Below are 22,123 nucleotides of genomic sequence, written 5' to 3' on the forward strand. Positions count from 1 at the left end.
ATAACAAGCCTCTGAGGAAGAACATAGTTGAGGCAAACATTTAAAATTATATACAACAGGGGCGCCTGGGTGGCTCAGTCAGTTGGGTCTCTGACTTCAGCTCAGGTCATGATCTTGTACTCTCTGAGTTCGAGCCCCACGTTGGGCTCTGTGCTGACAGCTCAGAGCCTGGAGCCTGCTTCGGATTCTGCCCCTCCTCCTCTCATGCTCTCTCTCACTTGCTCGCTCTCTCAAAAATAAATAAACATTAAAAAGTTTAAAAAATAAAATAAAATTATATACAACAGTAATGATCCTCATAATAGTATGGACGCAGTTCAAAAGACATGTTCAGTCCTAAAAATAAATATCCCAGCAAATCTAGGACACCATACATGCATGCACATATGTGTTTGTATGTGCGTGTGAGTGAGACGATAGCTTGGTGGGAGGAGGGGTAAGGCAGAGCCAAGGCTGCTGAATGTGGAGATAAGGACAAAAAAGTACAGCAATGAGGGAGAACTTCCTGCCAAACAGTTTGGAGGCAGAATTTGGCCAGACTGAGCCAAGAGGAAAGACTGGGACGAATGGCCCTTTGTCCCATGTCCTTCCGTGGGTTGCTGCATTCATCTGGGCTAGAGTATTTGGCATTCAACAGTCGTTCATTATTTAAAAAAAAAAAAATTAATGTTTATTTCTGAGACAGAGACAGAGCATGAGTAGGGGAGGGGCAGACAGAGAGGGGGACACAGAATCCGAAGCAGGCTCCAGGCTCTGATCTGTCAGCACAGAGCCCGACGCCAGGCTCTAACTCACAAACCGCGAGATCATGACCTGAGCCAAAGTCAGACGCTCAACCAACTGAGCCACCCAGGTGCCCCAACAGTCGTTCCTTATTGAGGCAAAGCATTAATGTGCAAGGAAAATTGTATACAAAACCAAGGCCAGCTACTTCTATGTTGACATGACATTATTCCCTGGTTACATGTAGAATAACTTGCATTTCAGACTGTATGAAGCTCATTGCCCCAACTGGTAGGTAAATAAGCCTGTTTCTCATCTCACTAGACAGGAACCTAAAATATGAGATTTTTTAAAAATGTGGTAAAAATCACATAAAATTTACCATCTCAGCCATTTTTAAATGTGCAATATGGTGCTGTTAAGTATATTCACACTGCTATGAAACAGATTTCTAGAACTTTTACATCTTGCAAAACCTTAACTCTGTACCCATTAAACAATAGCTTCCCACCCGCCCCTCTCTCAGCCTCCAATAACCAGCGTTCTACTTCCTGTTTCTATGAATTTTAGTACTATAGAGATCTTATGGAAGTGGAATCGAACAGTATTTGTCCTTTTGTGACTGGCTTATTTCACTTTGTATAGTGTTCTCAAGGTTCATCCATGTTGTAGCCTGTGTCGGGCTTTTATAAAACATGAAATACATCAGAGTATGTATTTCACCCCACATTTATTTTAGGAACAAGGGCAGGCTAGGGGTAGGAGGTGGGGGTATGAGGACATGCTTTCCTTGTATAATGAAGTAGATATTGTTGAGTTTATCTCCTTGTTATGTGATTCTCTCAGGTTTTTTTAAGTTTCTGACCACAAATTAACTCTAAAAGGGAGATGTTTTGTGCTGAAAGACAGTAACCTACGGGGAGCTTTATCAGACATCCCAGGAGACACAGTGTCATCTGTAAGAGGGTATTTCTGATGCCTGAGAGGTTTTTTATTTAAAACTCAGCCTGGTGTGATTTCATTCCAGAGAGCTCAGAAATATGCTCAGCAAGTCTTGCAGAAGGAATGCCGACCGAAGTTTGCGAAGAAGTCCATGGCGCAGTTGTTTGAGCACAGGTACAGCATGGACTTACCGCCTTTCGTGAAGGAGGCCCCCAAAGTGAATGAAGCCGAGTACAAGTACGATCCTCCTTTTGGATTCCGGAGGTTCTCCAGCCAAGTCCAGAGCCTCTTGGAGATATTGCCTGAGCACGACATGCCTGAACACTTAAAAGCAAAGAGCTGTAGGCGTTGTGTGGTTATCGGAAGCGGCGGGATACTGCACGGACTAGCACTGGGCCATGCCCTGAACCAGTTTGATGTTGTGATAAGGTACATGGGTTCACCTCTAAAGTTCAGTTCACTGCTGTTGGTGTAGTGCCAGCGACAGTGAGGGGTGCAGGAAGTGCTGCAGGCCCCTGTCTGCAGGGGATTTACTGCTTGAGGAGTTGAAACACAAACCTGAAATGATTGGATGCCCCCAAACTGCGCTGTATCGACCCTAATATGGTAGAACCTTTACAGAGGAGGTGAGGTTTGGAAGACTGGGTAGATTCAGGAGGAAGCCTGGGTGAGGCAGAGCCAGGAAGTGGACGTGGTGTTGGGGGGTGAGCTAGTGAGATGCCTGGCTTTGGGGAGCAGGGCTTGGTGTAGCGCACCCCACGAGCAGTGCTGGAGGGATCGTGGGGAGCACACAGTCTGAACTCCGCTCATCCTAGATTCTCTCTGGTTTAGCCGGCTGAAAATTGTTTTCCTGATCATGAAAGTAAAATGTGCTCATTCTTGAAGATTAAAAAAAAAAAATACAGGAAAATGTAAGAAAGAAAATAACCACTCATAGCACAAATAACCAACCACTATTAATTTGCTGTGTTTTTTCCACTTGTGTTCTATACACGTACTAATGAGTGCATTTATATTCTTATAAAGTATTTTGCTTTTTTAATCTAGTATTATGAACAGTTTCTGAGGTCATTAAATATTTCTTAGAAAATTAACTCTTCCAAGTACTTACTGTTCCTCTAAATGAGAGTATCAGAAGTTATTTAGCTGTTCTGTTGTGGACATTTAGAATTTTTCAGTTTCTTTGTTATTGTGAAAATGCCTTGCACATTCTCATACTTATGTCTTTATCTCTGATTATTTCCTTTCCAAGAATTCTCAGAATTGTTGGCTTAAAGATACTCGAATATTTTTAAGGCTCTTGATACATTTTGATAAATTCTCCCCATCTGAAGGATGTGTAGAACCAGGAGCACGATGCATGCTGGGCCTTCATCAGATTTGTTCAGCAGGAGCGTGTGGATTTGACCAAAGGCAGGGCAGGCGAGGGCTGGGGACTGGGTGTCGAGTTTGTAGTCCGTGCACGCAGTGTGCGGGCCTGGTGTGAGGCAGAAAAAGTGGAAATGGAGACTGAAGAATCAAATCCGGGAGATACATTGAGAAAGTAAATTGGGGGACTTCCTGACAGCTTGACAGTTAATGGTAAGGGATGCCAGGATTTCTAGTCTGGGGTCTCAGGTGTTAGCAGAACTGCTGTCAGAAGCGGAGTAGTTGGAGAAAAAAAATCTCTGGTTAGTGAGGGAGTGTAACAAGATCCATTTCAGATATTCTGAGTCTAAAAGTGATATGTTCACATAATGCCTTTGTCCCCAGTAGCTGTGATCTCAGGCAAGTTTCCTAACTGTCCTGCGCCTCTGTTTCCTCATCTATAGATGGAGGAAATAATAGTATGTACCTTATAGGCTTACATAAAGACAAAATGAGTTCACAGATATAAAGCACTTAGAACTTAGGGTAAAGCATTTAGTGTCGGGCTTGGGGTAAAGGCTCAATGGATGTTAGCAGCTCTGTTTGGAGAATTTGTAGGATAGACGGGGGCTCTGGAGGAGAGGACAGGGGGTGTAAAGTGTTTGTGGGAATGAATCAGACTTTTGTAAGAGCCAAGATAGAAGAAATAGTTAAAAATCTAGATTTTTTTTCTTAATGTTTTATTTATTTTTGAGAGACTGAGCACAAGCGGGGGAGGGGCATAGAGAGAGGAAGACACAGAATCCGAAGCAGGCTCCAGGCTCTGAGCTGTCAGCACAGAGCTGGACACGGACTTGAACTCATGAGCCGTGAGATTATGACCTGAGCTGAAGTTGGACGCTTAACCGACTGAGCCACCCAGGAGCCCCAAGAACGTAGTTTTAAGGCAGAAGAGGTGCCATGGGCCCCAGCAGCCAGAGAGCAGGAATGATGTGAGGTGAGGGGGCAGGAGGGGGGCCTCGAAGGTTATAAATGTTGGGGTGAAGAAGGAGATAGCCACTGCCTTTCATTGGATGCTTCTGTGTGCCAGACACTACCTTGTCTGCTTTAGATGTTCTTGTTCCTCAGTGGAGCCATCACTGTTGGCATCATAGATGAGCACCTTGAGGCACTGCAGGGCCCAGTGTCCGGGCCAGACACGAACAGTCCACATGCAGGGTATGAGGCTTCCAGAACCTAATCCCCAGTCCTGCGTGATCAGCTGAAAGATGTGTGCACAGGCAGCACTGGGGAGGCAGACAGGACCCCATGCCCATCTACTGGTCCGTGACTGGGATACAGGAAGAGAAGAAGAGAGAAGCCAGGAGTTGCAGGCAGTGCACACTCTGGGCCAGAGGAGAGGTGTGGCGGGAGTGAAGGGTGGCCCTGGGCTGGCCTTGCAGAGCAGTGGGATTTGGCTCTTCAGGGAGGAGCTAGGTGGGGAGATCTTAGGTGTGGAGCCCCCCACCCTGGCAGGAGGAGGGAGAGGCTGGGAGAGTGGGAAAGGGGCTGGAAGGTGGCCCAATGCCCAGTGGTGGCCCACACATCACCAGACTGGGGAACAGGGACTTCATGTGTGGGCATTGGGAGGCCACTGAGTGCTGGGGATAGAGAAGGGTTGTTCAGCCTGATGATGAGGGAGAATATCAGTGAAGAAGTCTTTGGAGGTTAACTTTTTGGTTTGAAACAATTTCAAATTTAACAGAAAAGTTGCAGGAATAGTACAAAGGACTCGCTTTCACCCTTCCCCCCAGATCTCCAACCTGTAATGCTTTATCACATTGCTTTATAATTCTCCTTCCCTCCCTCCCTCCCTCCCTCCCTCCCTCCCTCTCTCTCTCTCTCTCTCTCTCCCCCTCTCCCATTACTCTTTCAAACCCTTTGATAGTTGCAAATATCAAGCCCCTTTACCCCTAAACAAGTCAGTGTGCATTTCCCAAGAACAAGGGCATTCATTCTATTATAGAACTGCAGAACCACGGAACAATGTTGAGAATCAGGAAATTAACATCGATAAAATTTAGACCCTGTCTACATCCTTATCCAGATTTCACCAGCCACACTGATAATGTCCTTTATTTTAAAATAAGAAATGGGAAAAAATAACCACTTCAGGGGCATGCCTTGCATTTAGTCATCATGTCTAATAATATCTTATGATAATCCAGAGGTAGGTATCAGATCTAGAAGAAGTGGCAGCGGAATAGAGAAGGAAGTTGGGATACAGGTGTGATAATACAGGGGAAGAACCAGACAGACATTTTTTGAGATTACAAAACTCTTTAACTGGGTCAGTTTGCTTTCAGAAGAATTCTTACAATTTGCCCCCAAACAATGAGCCTGGTAAGAGCCTTTGATGATCTGACAGTTGTAAGTGTCCCAAATCCTTGCTTTAAGGATGCACCTGGGCCTATTGCCCTCCTTGGTCCTGACCCTGTCAGTCTAAGTGTGGTTTGTGTCTGCCTTGCCCTGGTTTCTAGGTTTCCTTTCTGCTTATCTTTTTGAATTCCTAGCAAGAACCCCTCATATCTGAACACAGTGGGAAGCCTTCAAGGCAACATCACTGGTGCCCAGAGGAAGCCTAAAATATAATATGTTGGGTTAGCTTGAAAAGGCAGGACTACATGGGATTGCTTGACATTCAGAGTTGAGGTATGGGTGTTCCTCAGGGACGCAAGGCTGCTGGGAGGGATGCCTTCCTCCAGACCCACAGCTCACTCCCAGTCCTAAAAATGCGGGGGACGCAGTGCAGGGACTTTGTATGATATGATAAGAGGGTTGATGGCTTGCTTTGTCAATTTATCTTTTCCTTTTTATTTAAATAGGTTAAACAGTGCACCAGTTGAGGGATATTCAGAGCATGTTGGTAATAAAACTACCATAAGGATGACTTACCCAGAGGGTGCGCCACTGTCTGACCTTGACTATTATTCCCATGACTTGTTTGTTGCTGTTTTATTTAAGAGTGTTGACTTCAACTGGCTTCAAGCAATGGTGAAAAATGAAACCCTGGTAAGCACTAGAAACTCAGCCATCTAGTATTCTTTCATAAGAAGTGGAGGGGTCTCTAAGTGTAATTATAGACTTTTATTTTTTAAACAAACACAGTGGCATACATACAGTTGACCCCTGAACAGTGTGGGTTTGAACTGCGTGGGTGCACTTATGCACAGATTGTTTTCAGTAAATACAGTATAGTATTGTAAATATACTTTGTCTTCCTTAAGATTTTTTTAATAACATTTCCCTTTCTTTAGCTTACTTTACTGTAATAATATAACATATAATACATATAACATACAAAAGATGTGTTAATTGACTGTTTATATTATCAGTAAAGCTTCTGGTCAACAGTAAGCTCTCAGTAGTTAAGCTTTCGGAGAGTCCAAAGTTATCTGTGGGGGCACCTGGGTGGCTCAGTCGGTTAAGCGTCCGACTCTTGATCTCAGCTCAGGTCTTGATCTCAGGGTTGTGAGTTCAAGGCCCCCATTGGGCTCCACGCTGGGCATGGAGCCTACTTAAAAAAAAAAAAAAGTTATATGTGGATTTCAACTATGCGGGGATAGGGTGGTGGTGCCCTAACCTCCACATCATTCAAGGATCAACTGTACTTTTGTGGTGTCTCTAAAATAACTACTCCCTTTGTAGAAACTCAGCAGTACTCCTTGTTGAGAATTACTTTCAGAATTTAAGGTTAAGTCACATGTAGAAACTGTGATCATTACTTAAATGGGAAAATCAAGTTTTGAACCAAAATTGTTACTAGTGATCACCTACCTTACTCACCAGACTTGAGTTTACATGCCTTTTGGCTAATCGAGAAATTAGACTTACTTGGATGAGTATAAACCACTGTGGAGGATTTTCAAAAGAATATATACAAAACCTTTGAGGAATATTCCCAAAGAGATTCTCTAAAAATGCTCTGATAGGTGGTCCCCTTGTTGGAGGAAATTCACAGAATTCTAAAGGGGCAGATGTTGAGGAAATGGCCCTCACTTGGTCATATTCCCTTTTGTTTGTTGTAATAATTGATCACATTACTTTATGGTCCTACCCATGATGCTGAAATAGATTCCAGGAGCCAACTATCTATATACACACAAACTAGCCATCTGCAAAATTAATAGGATATATTACACTTTTCACATAAGCTCCATGTGATGGAGAATTTGTATCTGCAAAGCCTGATTTTGCATAGGTTATGATCTGGACTTTCTGTTGTGTAGAAGTCGACCTAGTTGGAAGATGAAGCACCTATGAAATAACTTTCAGTTACCAGAAGACTTCACAGGACTAGACAGATAGAGCAAAGCCATGGAGAGGACGCAGGGTGAGGGCCTGGTCAGAGTGGGTCACTCGGACACTTAATACCCTTAAATAGGATCTGTTCACCTGGTCTTCCCAGGGACAAACGATGCCTTTCAATCCTAAAAAGGCTTACCATCTCAGGTCATTCCCTGCGGAATTTCCTCCCCATGGAAACCAGAGCCGATGCTGCCCTTCGTCCTCTTGTCCAACACCACATTCGTAAATCAGGTCCTTCGGGGTGGCTACTTTGAGTTGGGTTCTTGGATTCGCATAGATCTCGGTGACTTTGCTGTCGAATGCAGCAGACAAGCCTACATGGGGTCACGCCATAACTCTGGGCTGATTAGCAGGGGTGTGTTCTCACCTGCTGCTGGTGGGATAACCTTATTAAATACCCCTAATGATTGCCTGCCTTCTTTCCTTAGCCATTTTGGGTGCGACTCTTCTTTTGGAAGCAGGTGGCGGAAAAAATCCCACTACAGCCAAAACATTTCAGGATTTTGAATCCAGTTATTATCAAAGAGACTGCCTTTGACATCCTTCAGTACTCAGAGCCCCAGTCAAGGTTCTGGGGCCGAGATAAGGTATTGTTGCAACTGAAAGTTAACTGTTCTTCTCTGTGTTGGAAGGGAGACAGCTGTACAACTTTCACTTGGGCTCAGCTGTATACCCAGAAGAGTCATCCAGTGTAGAAATGTAGTCATTGAGCAGATCGATGCTCCGTGTGTGTTTACTATTCTGCATCTTGACTTCAGGGCTCCTCATTGTTTACCTGGCCTTTCCCCTGGTGACTCCTGTCTTCAGTACAGTCAACACGTTAACACTTAGGTCCCTGGGATGTTATTTAAGGTATTCCTAGTCGGTGACTCCATATAACTAACTGCTGGAGGACACTGAAAGACACTTTGGTGGTCTGAAAAGTTCTTTACATTTTTAATTCTGTGCGCTGCTTAAGCGAAAATTGACATTTATCTTCACTTTACAGGTGATGGTAAATAAAGTTTGCCCCCCAGAGCAGTGCTTTTCAGTTGATGCTTGGGTCTCATCCCACACTTTCTGCTTAATTATTCTGTGTGGTGGTCTGTACACTGGGACTTTCAAAGCCCCCTGGGTGATATTATTTTGCAGCCTAATTTGAGAACCTTTGCACTATATTGGCCGTTCACTGCAGTAGGGATTCTTTACCCGCATTTAGCCTGTGCTGCCACCAGGGAGGTGGCAATGGCTTTATCACCTATTTCTTTATGATCCGAATAGCTAAGCCTGTGTCTTTAAAACACTTTTTTAAAAGCTGGAAATCACAGCTTTAAAAATCGTTTTGTCTTTTTTTTGAGAGAAAGAGTGCAAGTAGGGGAGAGGGGCAGAGAGAGGGAGAGAGAGAGAGAATCTCAAGCAGGCTCCACATTCAGTGCAGAGCCTGAATCAGGGCTTGATCCCACGACCCTGGGACCATGACCTGAGCCAAAAATCAAGAGTCAGACACTCAACCGGCTGAGCCACCCAGGCACCTCTTCCTTAAACAAACTTCCAAGCAAAATCTCCCTATATGAAGGAAAGCAAGAAATTTAGAAATGGGGCCTAGTGCCGCTGCTCACACTGAGAGCCTGAGATACTGCCCAGGAGATACTGGGGTTGGTCAGGGTCACAGTTTGCAGACATTGAGCTAGGCTCTTAGATGTGGTCAACCAATAGGCAGATGAGCAGACTCTTCTGTTTGCCCTATGAATCAAATTCTAATTAAAAATGTTCTTTAAAACACCTATGTAAACTCTAAAGGAAGAATTCTGTGTTTCATAGGAAAAACAAATACCTAAATAGGCTCCTTCAAACAAAAACCCAGTTCTTTACTGTGATTGGTAACAGCTAACCCCAACTCTGGCTCCAGCCCCAGGCTTGAGCCATGAACACAGCTGAAGCTCTTCCCTTGGCAGGCTGCCATTTTTCTCAGGCGTCTGCCCTCTCGGGTGCTTTCCTGCCCTCCCATCCCTGGGGAGGACCACGTAGTTTCTGCCCACTGCAGGAGCATGGTCAGGACCAGTCTTTCTGGTCAGAAAATGGTTCCTTTTTCCCTCACAGAGGATAGTGGCCCTGCCCCCTGGCAGCAGCTGTCAGGGTCCATGATCCGGTTCACTATAGAATAGGTTGCTTTAGCTGCTCTTGCCCACATGGGAGCACATTGGTTCCCCCAGAACGTGGACTTAAAACTTTTAGCCTGTTAGCATCAATTTTTTTTAAATTTTTTTAACGTTTATTTATTTTTTGACAGAGACAGAACATGAGTGGGGGAGGGGCAGAGAGAGAGGGAGACACAGAATCCGAAGCAGGCTCCAGGCTCTGAGCTGTCAGCACAGAGCCTGACGCGGGGCTCAAACTCACAGACCGAGAGATCATGACCTGAGCCGAAGTCGGATGCTCAACCGACTGAGCCACCCAGGTGCCCCCGTTAGCATCAATTTTAACAAAGCAGTTAAAAAAAAAAAAAAAGACTTACATAGACTTTGGCGAGATTCTTAAGTTATGAAGAGGTTTTACTATAAATATATTCAAGTATCTTTCAATACCTTTCGATTTCTCTATCTTCTCAACTGCCCTGTTTCTTTATTAAATTCCATCATATTTTTTAGACATAGGCAAATGCTCATTTGTGGTTTGTGTAGCTTTTTATTGAAGAAGTAACCTTTCAAAAATGAGCAGATTTACTTTCAATAAAATATGAAATTACTGAACAGCAAATGGTATCAGAAACAAAGTTAGAACATAGAATAAGTGGGGGAAATTTTATCATATGTATGATAGTAAATACTCTCAAAGTACAGAATGATCTTATTACAGCAAAAAGAAAAGATGGGCCAATTTAAAAAATGAGGGAAAGATATGAACAGACATTTCACAAAGGAAGAAATTTATACTGCCAAGGAGTACATGATAAAATGTTCAATTTCACCAGTAATCAAATAAAAGTACATTAGAGCCACAATGACATTTTTTTCCTATTTTCTTAGCAAAGATTTAAAAGCTTGATAATGTCCTTGTTTGGCAGGAATACAGATAGAATTATAAGTTGGTACTTTTTCTGGATGGTATTTTGGCAGTAGATACCAGCTTTAAATGTGAATAGTCTTGACCCAGCAATTTTACTCTAAAAAATTTTATTATAAGAAAATTAGAGGGTTACGTGGCTGGCTCTGTCAGTTGAGCATCTGACTCTTGATTTTGGCTCAGGTCATGATCTCATGGTTTGTGGGATTGAGCCCTGCATGGGGTTCTGCACTGGCAGCATGGAGCTTGCTTAGGATTCTCTCTCTCTGTCCCTCTGCTCGATCATGCATGCACTCTCACTCTCAAATAAATAAAAACTTTAAAAAATAAAAATAATAATGTGTGTACAGAGATACATAGGAAAAGCTTGAAAATGGACAACAAACTGATTGCATTGTCATGAACTTCCTCATACATAGGCCCTTCCAGCAGACAGGGAAGTCTGCTGGATTAAGAGGTATGATCTTAGGGGATATGTTCTGTAGGTAACATGCTCTGAGTGGTTTTTGCAGTCAAATGCTCTACCCCTCTGAGTGGTTTTTGATAGTTTCTGAATTTCTCTCCATATGCTTGCCCCTATGAGCAGTTGACTTCATACACTCCTTCTGTAAACCCTGATTGAGTTTTCCCGATCTGCTAGGTGCCACGCTGGCCACAGGGTAAGACAGGACACTGCCTTAGGGTCTTATGGCTAAACAGCAGAAAGTCTTCCTTTGGGTTAATTTCTCTTGAATTCAGTGACTGTTGAGTTTCTTTTTAATGAGTGACGTAGATGCAACACACCAAGGATCAGGAGGTGGCTTTTGACAAATGATGAGCTTAGTAGAAGCTCCTTAATCCTGATTAAACTATGAACTCTGAAGGGTTTGCTGTTGTTCTGGTTTATGGAAAAGGAGAGTTGTTTCTGGAAGCAACAGACTCAAGTAGGATGAACAAAGTAGGTATATTTATTTACATGAAAAACCATGCAACAGAATGTCACTTGCAGGTCAGCAGTGGCCTTCGGCTAGTGCTTAGATAGCTTAAGGCTTTCTGTATTTCTCTCTGCCCTGTGTACTGTCTTCACCCAAAGCTGGGACAGAGATACAGAAAGCACGATTCCCGATTTGCAAGTGGAAAGATGGTGGACAGGAGGGTGGCAGAGTGGTGATTCAGTCGGAATCCAGAATGGTTCAGACATTTGGCACACTAGGCCAAAGTCCATAGGATAACGTTTTGGGAGGAACAAATGTGGAGACCCTTAACTGGGGCCTAAAAATTGCCCAAATCGAGGGTGGGCAGAACCTGGCTTAGCAGCTATACATGTGAAAAATGACCTGGAAGTGTTTTATTTGCCAGGAGTGTTGGCCTTGGGTGGGAGGCAGCTTCAGATAAGCAGTGAACTCAGTCTTCACTGGCAAGAACTGAGGCTGCTGTGTTCTCTGGCAGAGACTGTCCACAGGAGCCCGCAGGGAAGGGCCCAACTCCAGAAACATGTCCCAAGAAAGATTGTGGAAGGTCCTGTGACCACCGATTCCAGAGCGGACAGACCTTCTAGATACCTAGACCTTCTAGATACGTGTCGTGTAAGAAAAGAAGTGAACTTGTTTTTGCAGTTCCGGTCAGTACCTGTAGGACCAGTAGGTAGAAGGCTTAGAAGGAACACTGTTTAGCTTGGTACAGTAACTGCCAAGCTACCTCTTGGTGGTGTGTGAAAAGTGTCCACATCACAGACCATGTTTTAGAGTGTAAATCCCTGACTTGGGCAGGAAGTCCGACTTCAGGATTCTGGGATCTGTAAAACCATGTCATGTCTAAACTTGTGGCCCCCAGAGCAGCCTGTGTTACTCTGCAGAGCATGGATAGCCCTTGGAAATCAATGAATTGTGCTCCTAAGCCTTGTTTTGTCTTTTCCTTTTTTTTTCAGAACGTCCCCACCATTGGTGTAATTGCTGTTGTCTTAGCCACACATCTGTGTGATGAAGTCAGTTTGGCAGGCTTCGGATATGACCTCAATCAACCCAAAACACCTTTGCACTACTTTGACAATCTCTGCATGGCTGCCATGAACTTTCAGACCATGCATAATGTGACAACAGAGACCAGGTTCCTCCTAAAGCTGGTCAAAGAGGGCGTGGTGAAGGACCTCAGCGGAGGCATCCATTGTGAATTCTGAACACAGAGAAACCTCACTTGAAAATGCAGCTCTGACTCTGAAGGCTGTTTTTCCTAGCCTTCTTGATCCATTTCATCCTGCAAATACTTTGAAGTGCAGCTGGTGTTTTTAACTTTTAATTTAAAAAAAAAAAAAAAAGTTTAGCTCTTCCCACTTTGTCCCCCCCCCCCCACCTATTTATTTGAGGTCAGTGTTTTTGCACAAACTTTTGTAAGTTAATTTTGAGAATTGAATGGGAAAGACTTTTCAAAGAGACTTGTATGTAATGATGTTTTATTGAATTTTAAGAACGTTATTTAATTTGTAAAAACTCTGTCCATGTCTACTGCACACAGAATACCAGGTAATTAAGTGGAAGGAGAATGGAGGTCACTCCTTTGATGAGAGTCCTGAATGCCTGATTCTGGTTCCTTGTTACTGTTTGGTAGGACAGATGTCGGGGGCACTTCCAGGATGATGTGCTCAGTAGCTAAACCACTAGTCCTGGTTTGGCCATGCTGCTGCGTGAGGCCTGGGCCAGTTGGAGAAGTTCACGGTCCCTTTCTGTTGTCGGGTCTGCCTTCTGTCAGAAGACTTGCAGGAAACAACCAGGGGAAACAACGTCCGTGGTCGGGGAGGGACACAGAAGACATTTTCTAGGTCTCCTGCATTCTCTGAAGCCACCTTAGGCTACAGAAGCCACCGCCTTTCCTGAAATGATGACAACTCTTGAATTTCTTGAGGCTTTTTTTTTTTTTACTGCCCTTCCCAAGCACTTCAGTGTTAACCTGAGGTGTTCCACTGTGCCTGAGGTGGCTTATCAAAATTAGGGTATAATCTTTGTTATCCAGAGTTATAGAAGAATAAACCCTTTCCAAGAATAATCATGTCTTCTGAAACACTAAAATAAATTGCCTATTTAAAAAAAATTTGGGGGGGACGCCTGCACGGCTCAGTTAAGTGTCCGACTCTTGATGCCCACAGGTTCATGAGATCAAGCCCCACTTGGGGTTCTCTCTCCCCCCCCCCGCCCCTCCCCTGCTCACACTCCCACTCTCTGTCTCAAAGAAAACATCAACTTAAAAAAAATTTTTGTCCTGCCTACCTGGCAGTGTGTTCCAGATAGTGTGCTAAAAATTTTTAAAAAGAATTAAAAAAGAAGCTTTTGAGGAGCTCCCACAGTCTACTTAATTTGAGTCTCAAAAAAAAAAAAAAAATGTCTGTAATCTGCCTGAAATGTCCTTGGTGGCTGCCAGGTGGGGACCTCAGTGTGGGATGCCGGCAGTGAGTGACAGAGGGACTGCATCCCAGACAGCACAGGGACTGCCGGAGAGATGTTGAGTGGCGAGAGGCCGTGGCTTCCTCCCAGAGAACAGGCTCATTCCAGCTTCTGTCTGTTAATTGGTCCTGTCCTTGTCATCAGAAGATCTGCATCTAGTGTGCTCCCTCCCTGCCACATCTGGGTTCTCATTTCTCCTCGTGCTTCCGCAGCCCGGCCGCAGTTGTGACGCCCAGCCCCTCTGTATCTTTGCATCTGCCACGTCCCGACCGCGTGCAGGGGGAGGGGCCAGTCCTAACAGACAGGCACCCTTGGATTTCCAGGGCCCTGGGGTCAAGCTTGGAGCCACCAGCATAGCAAAATAGTAACTCTCTGGGTGGGAGACTGAAAATTTTCTATGGGTTTTGCTTTCTATTTTATCAAATACTGTTTAAGAGGAACTGCTTTGAAATTTTCACCAGCTAAATGACTTAGCTTTGAAAATTGAGACTCGGGAAGATGGTCCACGGCTGTCCTGTGTGACCCAGGTAAGGCCAGGCCTATACCACCCATCTCCAGCCCCTCATCCTCCAGGGGCTACTTGAAGCCTGAATTTTTTTTTTTTTTTTTTTTTTAACAATTTAACAAAAGCCAGAGTTTGGAACCTCCTTAGACACCTTTCCCAGCATTGTGAGCACTTGCAGACGGGCCCCTGTGGATTCGTGTCCCACTGCCCTGCAAGGCTGCTGGGAGGTGTAGAGTTCCACGCCCAACACTTGGCCAGCGTTCGACCACTGTCAGGCCTGGCCCCCTCCCCACCCCTCCCCTGGATGTCCTTTTTTGTATCCTTACATTGCTTTACCTGTGCCTCCTGCATTTTAATTACTGGCAGAGAGTAAGTGCCCTGAGTGAATAAAAAGGCGTAATTTTTTCAAAGACCTTTTATGGAGTCCATCAGCCAATTGGAGTTGATCAGAGACCATCTTCAAGAACTTTTAGCACTTTGGCATTTCGTTATTCGCTAGAAGTTGTTTCTTGGCTTTGGAGTTACTCCTCCCTTATGCAACCCCATGCACACTCGCTCTTTACACTTCTGGGCACTTCAAGATGTTGGAAGGTGGATCTCCAATAACGGGCTTCACCATGTATGTGCACCCACATCCCTCTTACATGGCTGTAGTCCTGGCTTTTGAGGCAACTGATAATGACTTCTACATGTTCTGTATTTTAACATACATCTTACTGGAACTTTGGGCCACAGAAAATTTCAGTGAGTTGTATGGTGTGTGTGTGTGTGTGTGTGTGTGTGTGTGTGTGTGTGTGTGTTTCATCTCCTACAAAGAGCAGATTGTCTCCAGAAACCTAAGCTGGCCTTAGGAAAATGCTTGGGGACTGGATGAGTATCTCCCAATGACGTGTCTCATGTTTTTAGGCAAAGCTCAATTGGGATCTTTTAGACAACTTCATGTATTCTAGGTGTCCCTTTCCCTTCATTGCTCCTTTTGTGTCACGCTGGTTTCCTCATTTCCCAAGAATGTATTAATAAGGCATTGGCAATGTCTGTTTTCACAAATTTGGGGTGTGTCACTTTTTGTTGGGCCCATTAGTTGTTAAACCAGCTTTTTTTACTTGACTGCGTTGAACGGTGATGACTTCTTGGCCATCAATGGTCAGTCTGGTTTGTGTGGCAGACAGAGGCTTAGTTGTAAAAAAAAAAAAAAAAAGTGGCCACACCCTAATATCCTCAGGTTATTAAAGATTTCTAAAACCAAGGACCACTTTGTTTTAGGTGTATTCCAACCCCAGCGCTTTGGGACTTGATAACAAAGGAATTGTTGACTTGGCCTTGCTACAGTCCAGCATTGTAAGAAGATTAAGAAATGGTGACTTATTCTCCTCCTTGGCAGGTTTACAGTATCCAAGTGTGGGGTACCTTTTCTTGGGGACACTTCAGTAAAGTTCATTGAGAAGGAAGGAAAGGACTAGTTCCTGTGAATTAGCACAAGTCCCTTTGGAATGCAGTGAGGGTGGGCGCCTGGGTGGCTCAGTCCATTGGGCATCTGACTTCGGCTCAGGACAGGATCTCACTGCTCGTGGGTTCGAGCCCCGGGTCGGGCTCTGTGTTGACAGCTCAGAGCTTGGAGCCTGCTTTGGATTCTGTGTCTCCCTCTCTCTCTGTCCACCCCCTCCACCCCACTCAAGCTCTGTCTCTGTCTCTCTGTCAAATATAAATAAACATTAAAAAATTAAAAAAAAAAACAACAATGCAGTGAGCTTTAAGTAAGCTTGGATAGCCAGCAAGAACTGTATGACACCTGGCCTTCCTTCCATTCACACACATGGTAACAAAATGCTTCTCTTGAACAAAGGACCCTGTGTTTGCTGCCCATGGGACCAGTGTCCTCTCCCCAGACCTTTACCCTCCACGAGGGCGTGCCCAGATGACCACACACTCAGCTCTCAGACTGTAGCACAAAGAACAAAGGGAAGCAGATCTCAGGACACAGAGCACACCCGAACACCCATCTGTCTCTGCCCTTTTCCCTGAGGGTCAAGACACCCTGGCCCAACCTCAGTCTTCATTCTGTCTTTGTCCACTTCCCATGTCACTTTAGACAGCATGGACTTGTATTCTCAAAACATGGCATTTGGCTGTATTTACCTACATCCAACACTCAATATAAGACTGAAGTAAATTGGGAAGGGGAACTAGTCATTAAATATACACACTCACATTTTATCGAGTAGAAATTAATGCTCCTCCCCACCCCCAACAAAGGAAACTGCAGTCTTGGTAGTTTCTTTCATTGTTGAAATGAGTAGATTTGACCAATTCTCAGTATTAAATTTCAACCCATTTATCAGGGAAAGAAAACATCCATCTTTGGGCTATGGTAGAACACAAGCAAATAACATGCTATGAAATTTAGCTCGAACTTTTTAAAAGCAGATTCCTCCCATGAACTGTGTCAATAAAACATGTGGGAGGGGAGACAAGTTTACAAATTGCCTTCTTCGGGAAGAAGTGATGTGTCAGTTTCTGAGCTGGTGTCCAGCTGCCACCCAAGATGTGGCAGGTGTAGCCGCTACTGCCTTTGTGTAGCTGGAGACGTATTGAAGTGAATTTTCAGAAAATGTGAACATTGGGGCACCTGGGTGGCTCAGTCGGTTAAGCATCTGACTCTTGATTTCAGCTCAGCTCATGATCTCACGGTTCGTGAGTATAAGCCCCCACGTCAGGCTCTGTGCTGACCCTATAGAGCCTGATGGGGATATTCTCTCTCTCTCTCTGCCCCTCACGCTCTGTCTCTCTAAAAATAAATAAATAAAAATGTAAAAAATTATATAAAAAATGCAAACATTAAAGAAACCGAATATTTACTATTCAGCTCATAGCAGCAATGCTAATGACAGATTATCACCAGAAATTTGTAACTTCTAAAAGCGATATATTTTCACTCTCCTGTTACCTGACTTAATGTTTTTTGACTTAATCGAAGAAAATCGACTCCAAAAAAACCTGATATTTGAAATGAGTTCATTTAAAATGTTGGTTGGGTCCTTGATATGAAAGACCACGCTAAATTACCAGGCAGTAACATGAATGTACAGATGACTGGGGACAGAGCGGGCACAGTGAGGGCCCGCTGAGGGTGATTAAGGACAGTAGTCAGATGGAAAAGTGGTTTTGAATGGACTGTTCTCTATAACATATCAAGATATCCTATCAGGCTGGCTCATTTGGGGTGGAAAGAAACGAACCATCAGCCCTAAAGCAATGAGAATTCGAGAGGACATCTGTAATTAAGTGATAAACTCTCTAGTGACAGAATTTTGTACTTTATTCCATCTGTAGCACCTATAACAAGGCCTTGCCTGTTATAGAATACAGTAAATGGACACAATCACTTTTTCTATATGTAACTGTCTTAGTGATTTAAACGAATCTGAAAAGAATGTGCCAGAAGCTGAATAGGCCTGGGTAGTGGCTATATCCATATCCATACATTGTGGAAAGCCAAGTTTCAAAGACCTACTATGTTATTGTGACTTACGATAAGAAGTATATATTTGATTTTCACCTCTGTTTCTGGCACAGAGTTCCCCAGGCCCTTGGAATTTCCTAAGTGTTGAGAATAATGAAGATATTTTGTGTTATGTTAACGACTTGACTTTTGGAAAGCACCTTAGGATGGGGTCACCAGAGGAACCAACCAAGTGATTTCAGTCCCACCCGCTGACCTCTGGGGAGGGTAGAGGGGCTGAAGATTGAGTCGTTCACCGATGGCCAGTGGTTTAATTAATCATGCCTGTGTAATGAAGCCTCCACAAAACCCCGAAAGGTTGGGGTTCAGAGAGCTTCTGAGCTGGCAAACACATGGAGATTGGGGAGAGTGGTGCACCCAGAGAGGGAGGGCATGGAAGCTCCAAGCCCCATCCCCATCCCCTGCCCTATGCATCTATTCCGTCCGGCTCTTCCTGAGTTATATCCTTTTATAATAAACTGGTCTGCTAGTAAGTAAAATGTTTCTCTGAGTTCTCTGAGGCACTCTAAGCAAATCAGTCAACCTCAGGAGAGGCCCTTGGGAACCTCCGATTAATTGGCTGGTCCATCAGAAGTACGGATAACAACCAGGGTCTGGTGACTTGCATCCGGAGTTGGAGAGGTTCACTGGAACCTCCAAGTTGTAGCCAGTGAGTCAGAAGGCCAGGTAACAATCTGAGCTTGGGATTGGCGTCAGAAGTGGGGAGGGTGCTGATAGGACTGAACCTTCAACCGTGGAATCAGATGCTATCTTTAGCGTCAGGTGGATAGTGTCAGAATTGAGTTAAATTCTCACACACCCTGCCCATGTCCAGGCATTGCTTGTTAGAGGTGTGGGGAATGCCCTGCCACACACACACACACACACGCACACACTGAAATTGGGTGCTCAGAACACAAAAGACCTACCGAAGTGTATCAAAGTGTGTTTGTACAGGTTGCTGTTTCAGACTATAACAGGGAAGCTCCAGGGTCAAAGGTTCTATGTTTTGTAATCAAGGGAGTCATAGTGAGTTTATTATATGGAATTTGGAAAACAAAATAACGTACCTCTATGTGTGTGTGCAGGTACATATTTGTCTGCCCCCCCCTTTTTTTTGCTATACATCATTTACTCTATAAAGATGACTTTTAAAAGACATAATTACTAAAGATCTGATCATTTTGAGTTATTCAGCCCTGTCTTTAAAATAATGGTGGACCAAAGGCCTTCTGACTGAGGCTTTGTTCTGGAGTGGCTTGTCTTCCAGTGTGATGTTCAGTATGAAGAATGAGATTCAAAACACACACACACACACACACACACACACACACACACCCCAAACAAGCAAAATTAGATTCTAGTCTAAACTAAGAGTCTTGTTTGAGTGGAATTGGTCACAGCAGTGGCCTTTCCCTCCCCATCTTTTGCCTGTGGTTCACCTATGTCACTTTTCTCTGAAAACTTGACCTAACTTTAAGAACATGAGTGCACTGCAAACCCTGGTATGGGGGGGGGTAAGTGGAGGAGAGGTCATAAGGGACAGATCCCCATCTAATTGCTAACCTCACCTACTCTCCCCACATGGCCACCACTAGTCACGCAGAAGACTGACAGGGGAAGAAGAAATATCTAGCCCAACCTCTGGCTTCACAGACAAGCATTTCCTTTAGGGTTCATGCATACTGACCAGGTACCCCTCGTCTGGTAGGAAGCCTCAGTTCCAACTCTCCCATCTAGTTAGCAGGTCACATGCCCTGATTTTTACTTTGGACAATATAATCACCACATTTACTGTTTTATATACTTATTCCTAGAGACCTGTTTTGTGTTTCTTCAAGTATTTATCCCAAGATGTTTGGAGTCACTTTTAGAAAGGGTGGCTTCTGGGGCGCCTGGGTGGCGCAGTCGGTTAAGCATCCGACTTCAGCCAGGTCACGATCTCGCGGTCCGTGAGTTCGAGCCCCGCGTCGGGCTCTGGGCTGATGGCTCAGAGCCTGGAGCCTGTTTCCGATTGTGTCTCCCTCTCTCTCTGCCCCTCCCCCGTTCATGCTCTGTCTCTCTCTGTCCCAAAAATAAATAAACGTTGAAAAAAAATTAAAAAAAAAATTTATAGAAATGGTGGCTTCTGACCACTTCCATCTCAGCCTGTAGCTACATCAAAGTCTCTCCAGAATCTTCCCCAGACTGCTCTCCATAAAGAGCTAGCCTTGATTTTCTTCCTCTCTCCCTTCTCTCTGCCCATCCCTCCCCACTACTTATGTCCTGAGTTGAAAAATGTATTTAAATTTCCTCCAACTAGAAAGAATCTTCCCTTTTCAGGAAGACAGTGAAAATTGAGCTGATCGTCAAAGAGATTCTGACCAGGGGCAGGGGGCAAAGACCACCGCCTTGTTTCTACTTGTCAGATGCCATAACTCTGCAGAAACAAAGGACCGTCCAGTTTTTATTGTCTAATTTCGAATACTCCCAGAATAAGATTTTAAGTATTATTTAAAATTGAAATGTGAGGGGCGCCTGGGTGGCGCAGTCGGTTGGGCGTCCGACTTCAGCCAGGTCACGATCTCGCGGTCCGTGAGTTCGAGCCCCGCGTCGGGCTCTGGGCTGATGGCTCGGAGCCTGGAGCCTGTTTCCGATTCTGTGTCTCCCTCTCTCTCTGCCCCTCCCCCGTTCATGCTCTGTCTCTCTCTGTCCCAAAAATAAATAAACGTTGAAAAAAAAATTTTTTTAATTGAAATGTGCATTAGAAGACAAGCTTATTTAGATCATTTTTCATTCTTTAGCCTTTTTGAAGTCTTTATGTAATAGATGCTTGACCTCCTTTATGTAACAAAGTTGTATTTAAGTAGCCCTGCAGCCATCCTGCCTAGGCATTGGAGAAATACAAAACTTGTGTTAACACCCACGGATGCAAATTTGTTACAAGAGAGAAAGGAGAGGGAAATATTTTGACGTGTTCACCCTATGAACAAGCAGCCAAAGTTGGTGTATCCACAGGTGAGGCATGGTGGGGTACATGTCCGCCATCAGCTTTGTGGGGCCTGCCATGTTGCTGTCACTGTCTGGCTCAAGGGTCTATGGGCCCCAGCTCTGGGAGAGCTCTGACCAGGTCAGGACAAAGGCCATGCTGAGACCTACCTGCTCCAGATACACCCCCACATTTTCCAAAACTCGCAACTGAAATAGAATCCAATGATCGCTTTACTTTCTTTCACACGTACTAAAATATACCGGGTCTTGGAACATGGAAGTGAAACTACCTCTGAATGGCCTTTGTGCAGGATGCTTACATTCAGCAGCTCCGGTTAACCATTCTGGCAAAACATTGTGTTCTGAACACCATTTGTTCAAACACCGAAACAGTTGCCACTCTGCCCAGGATGCCAGACACACACTCTGGGCTGTATGTGAGTACCCAGCAGGCGGTCCTAAAGATACTGCCCCGTGGCACCTGGCACCAGCTCCTCGCCTACTCTGCCAGCATGGCCCCCTTAGTGTCAGTAGCCTTCTAAGAACCACAGCTGGACCCTGATGGGACAGGCTACAAACAAAATGGACCCTGTCCTACAGCTCGGGAGTTCAGTCTAGAGAAGAAAAGATGTGAAAGAAGTAAATATGACAGAGGCACGTATTAAAGCAAAGGGCAAGTGGGGCGCCTGGGTGGCGCAGTCGGTTAAGCGTCCGACTTCAGCCAGGTCACGATCTCCCGGTCCGTGAGTTCGAGCCCCGCGTCGGGCTCTGGGCTGATGGCTCAGAGCCTGGAGCCTGTTTCCGATTCTGTGTCTCCCTCTCTCTCTGCCCCTCCCCTGTTCATGCTCTGTCTCTCTCTGTCCCAAAAATAAATAAACGTTGAAAAAAAAAAATTAAAGCAAAGGGCAAGGGCACCACGGAGCATATGAGAGGATGTCAGGGAAGTGAGGAACAGATTGGCCAAGGTGTGGAGGTGCCTAGCACGAAACTTGTTCAGAACAAACCCAAAAGGCAAGTATAGGCTCAGGGTGCAGCTTGTAGAGGCCAGGCTAAGATGAACGTCTGGGTAAAGAGCATTTTGGAGCCACCAGATGCGTTAATGGGGGTGACCTGATCCAACTCATACTGAAAAACGTCATTGTGGCTGCAGGTGGAAAGAGGGTGGGGGGCTGTGGGGGACAGAGGACTGGGAACAGAAAGGTTGGGAAAACCAAGGGAGGTGACTTCACTGTGGGCAAGACTGAAAAGTGGGGGGTGCTGGAGGTCTGGGCCTCTTGGGAGACCCCATGACCCTCGGGGTTGCCTTCTGACCCAGGATTCTGCCAGCCACTTTTC

The 22,123-nt window shown here is 44.8% G+C and overlaps 1 protein-coding gene across 8 annotated transcripts in view; it reads left to right on the forward strand.

Annotated features, from left to right (window-relative positions):
* ST3GAL5 (ST3 beta-galactoside alpha-2,3-sialyltransferase 5) overlaps positions 1–13,419 on the forward strand; it is a 50,760-nt gene extending 37,341 nt beyond the window's left edge. For 2 of the 8 annotated variants that reach the window (XM_040496858.1, XM_040496860.1), the window contains exons 4-7: positions 1,730–2,094; positions 5,877–6,063; positions 7,788–7,946; positions 12,308–13,419. In XM_040496858.1, coding sequence (XP_040352792.1) covers positions 1,730–2,094; positions 5,877–6,063; positions 7,788–7,946; positions 12,308–12,556 — 960 coding nt within the window. In that variant the 3' untranslated portion in view covers positions 12,557–13,419. Of the gene's footprint in view, positions 1–1,729; positions 2,095–5,876; positions 6,064–7,787; positions 7,947–11,173; positions 11,231–11,264; positions 11,339–12,307 lie in introns of those variants that run through there. The other 6 variants (XM_040496859.1, XM_040496866.1, XM_040496862.1 and 3 more) reach the window with 5 other exon arrangements.
* Positions 13,420–22,123: the final 8,704 nt, after the last annotated feature.

This window comes from Herpailurus yagouaroundi, unplaced genomic scaffold (assembly GCF_014898765.1).
Source record: "Herpailurus yagouaroundi ecotype Mexico unplaced genomic scaffold, PumYag 188, whole genome shotgun sequence".
Classification (NCBI taxonomy): domain Eukaryota; kingdom Metazoa; phylum Chordata; class Mammalia; order Carnivora; family Felidae; genus Herpailurus; species Herpailurus yagouaroundi.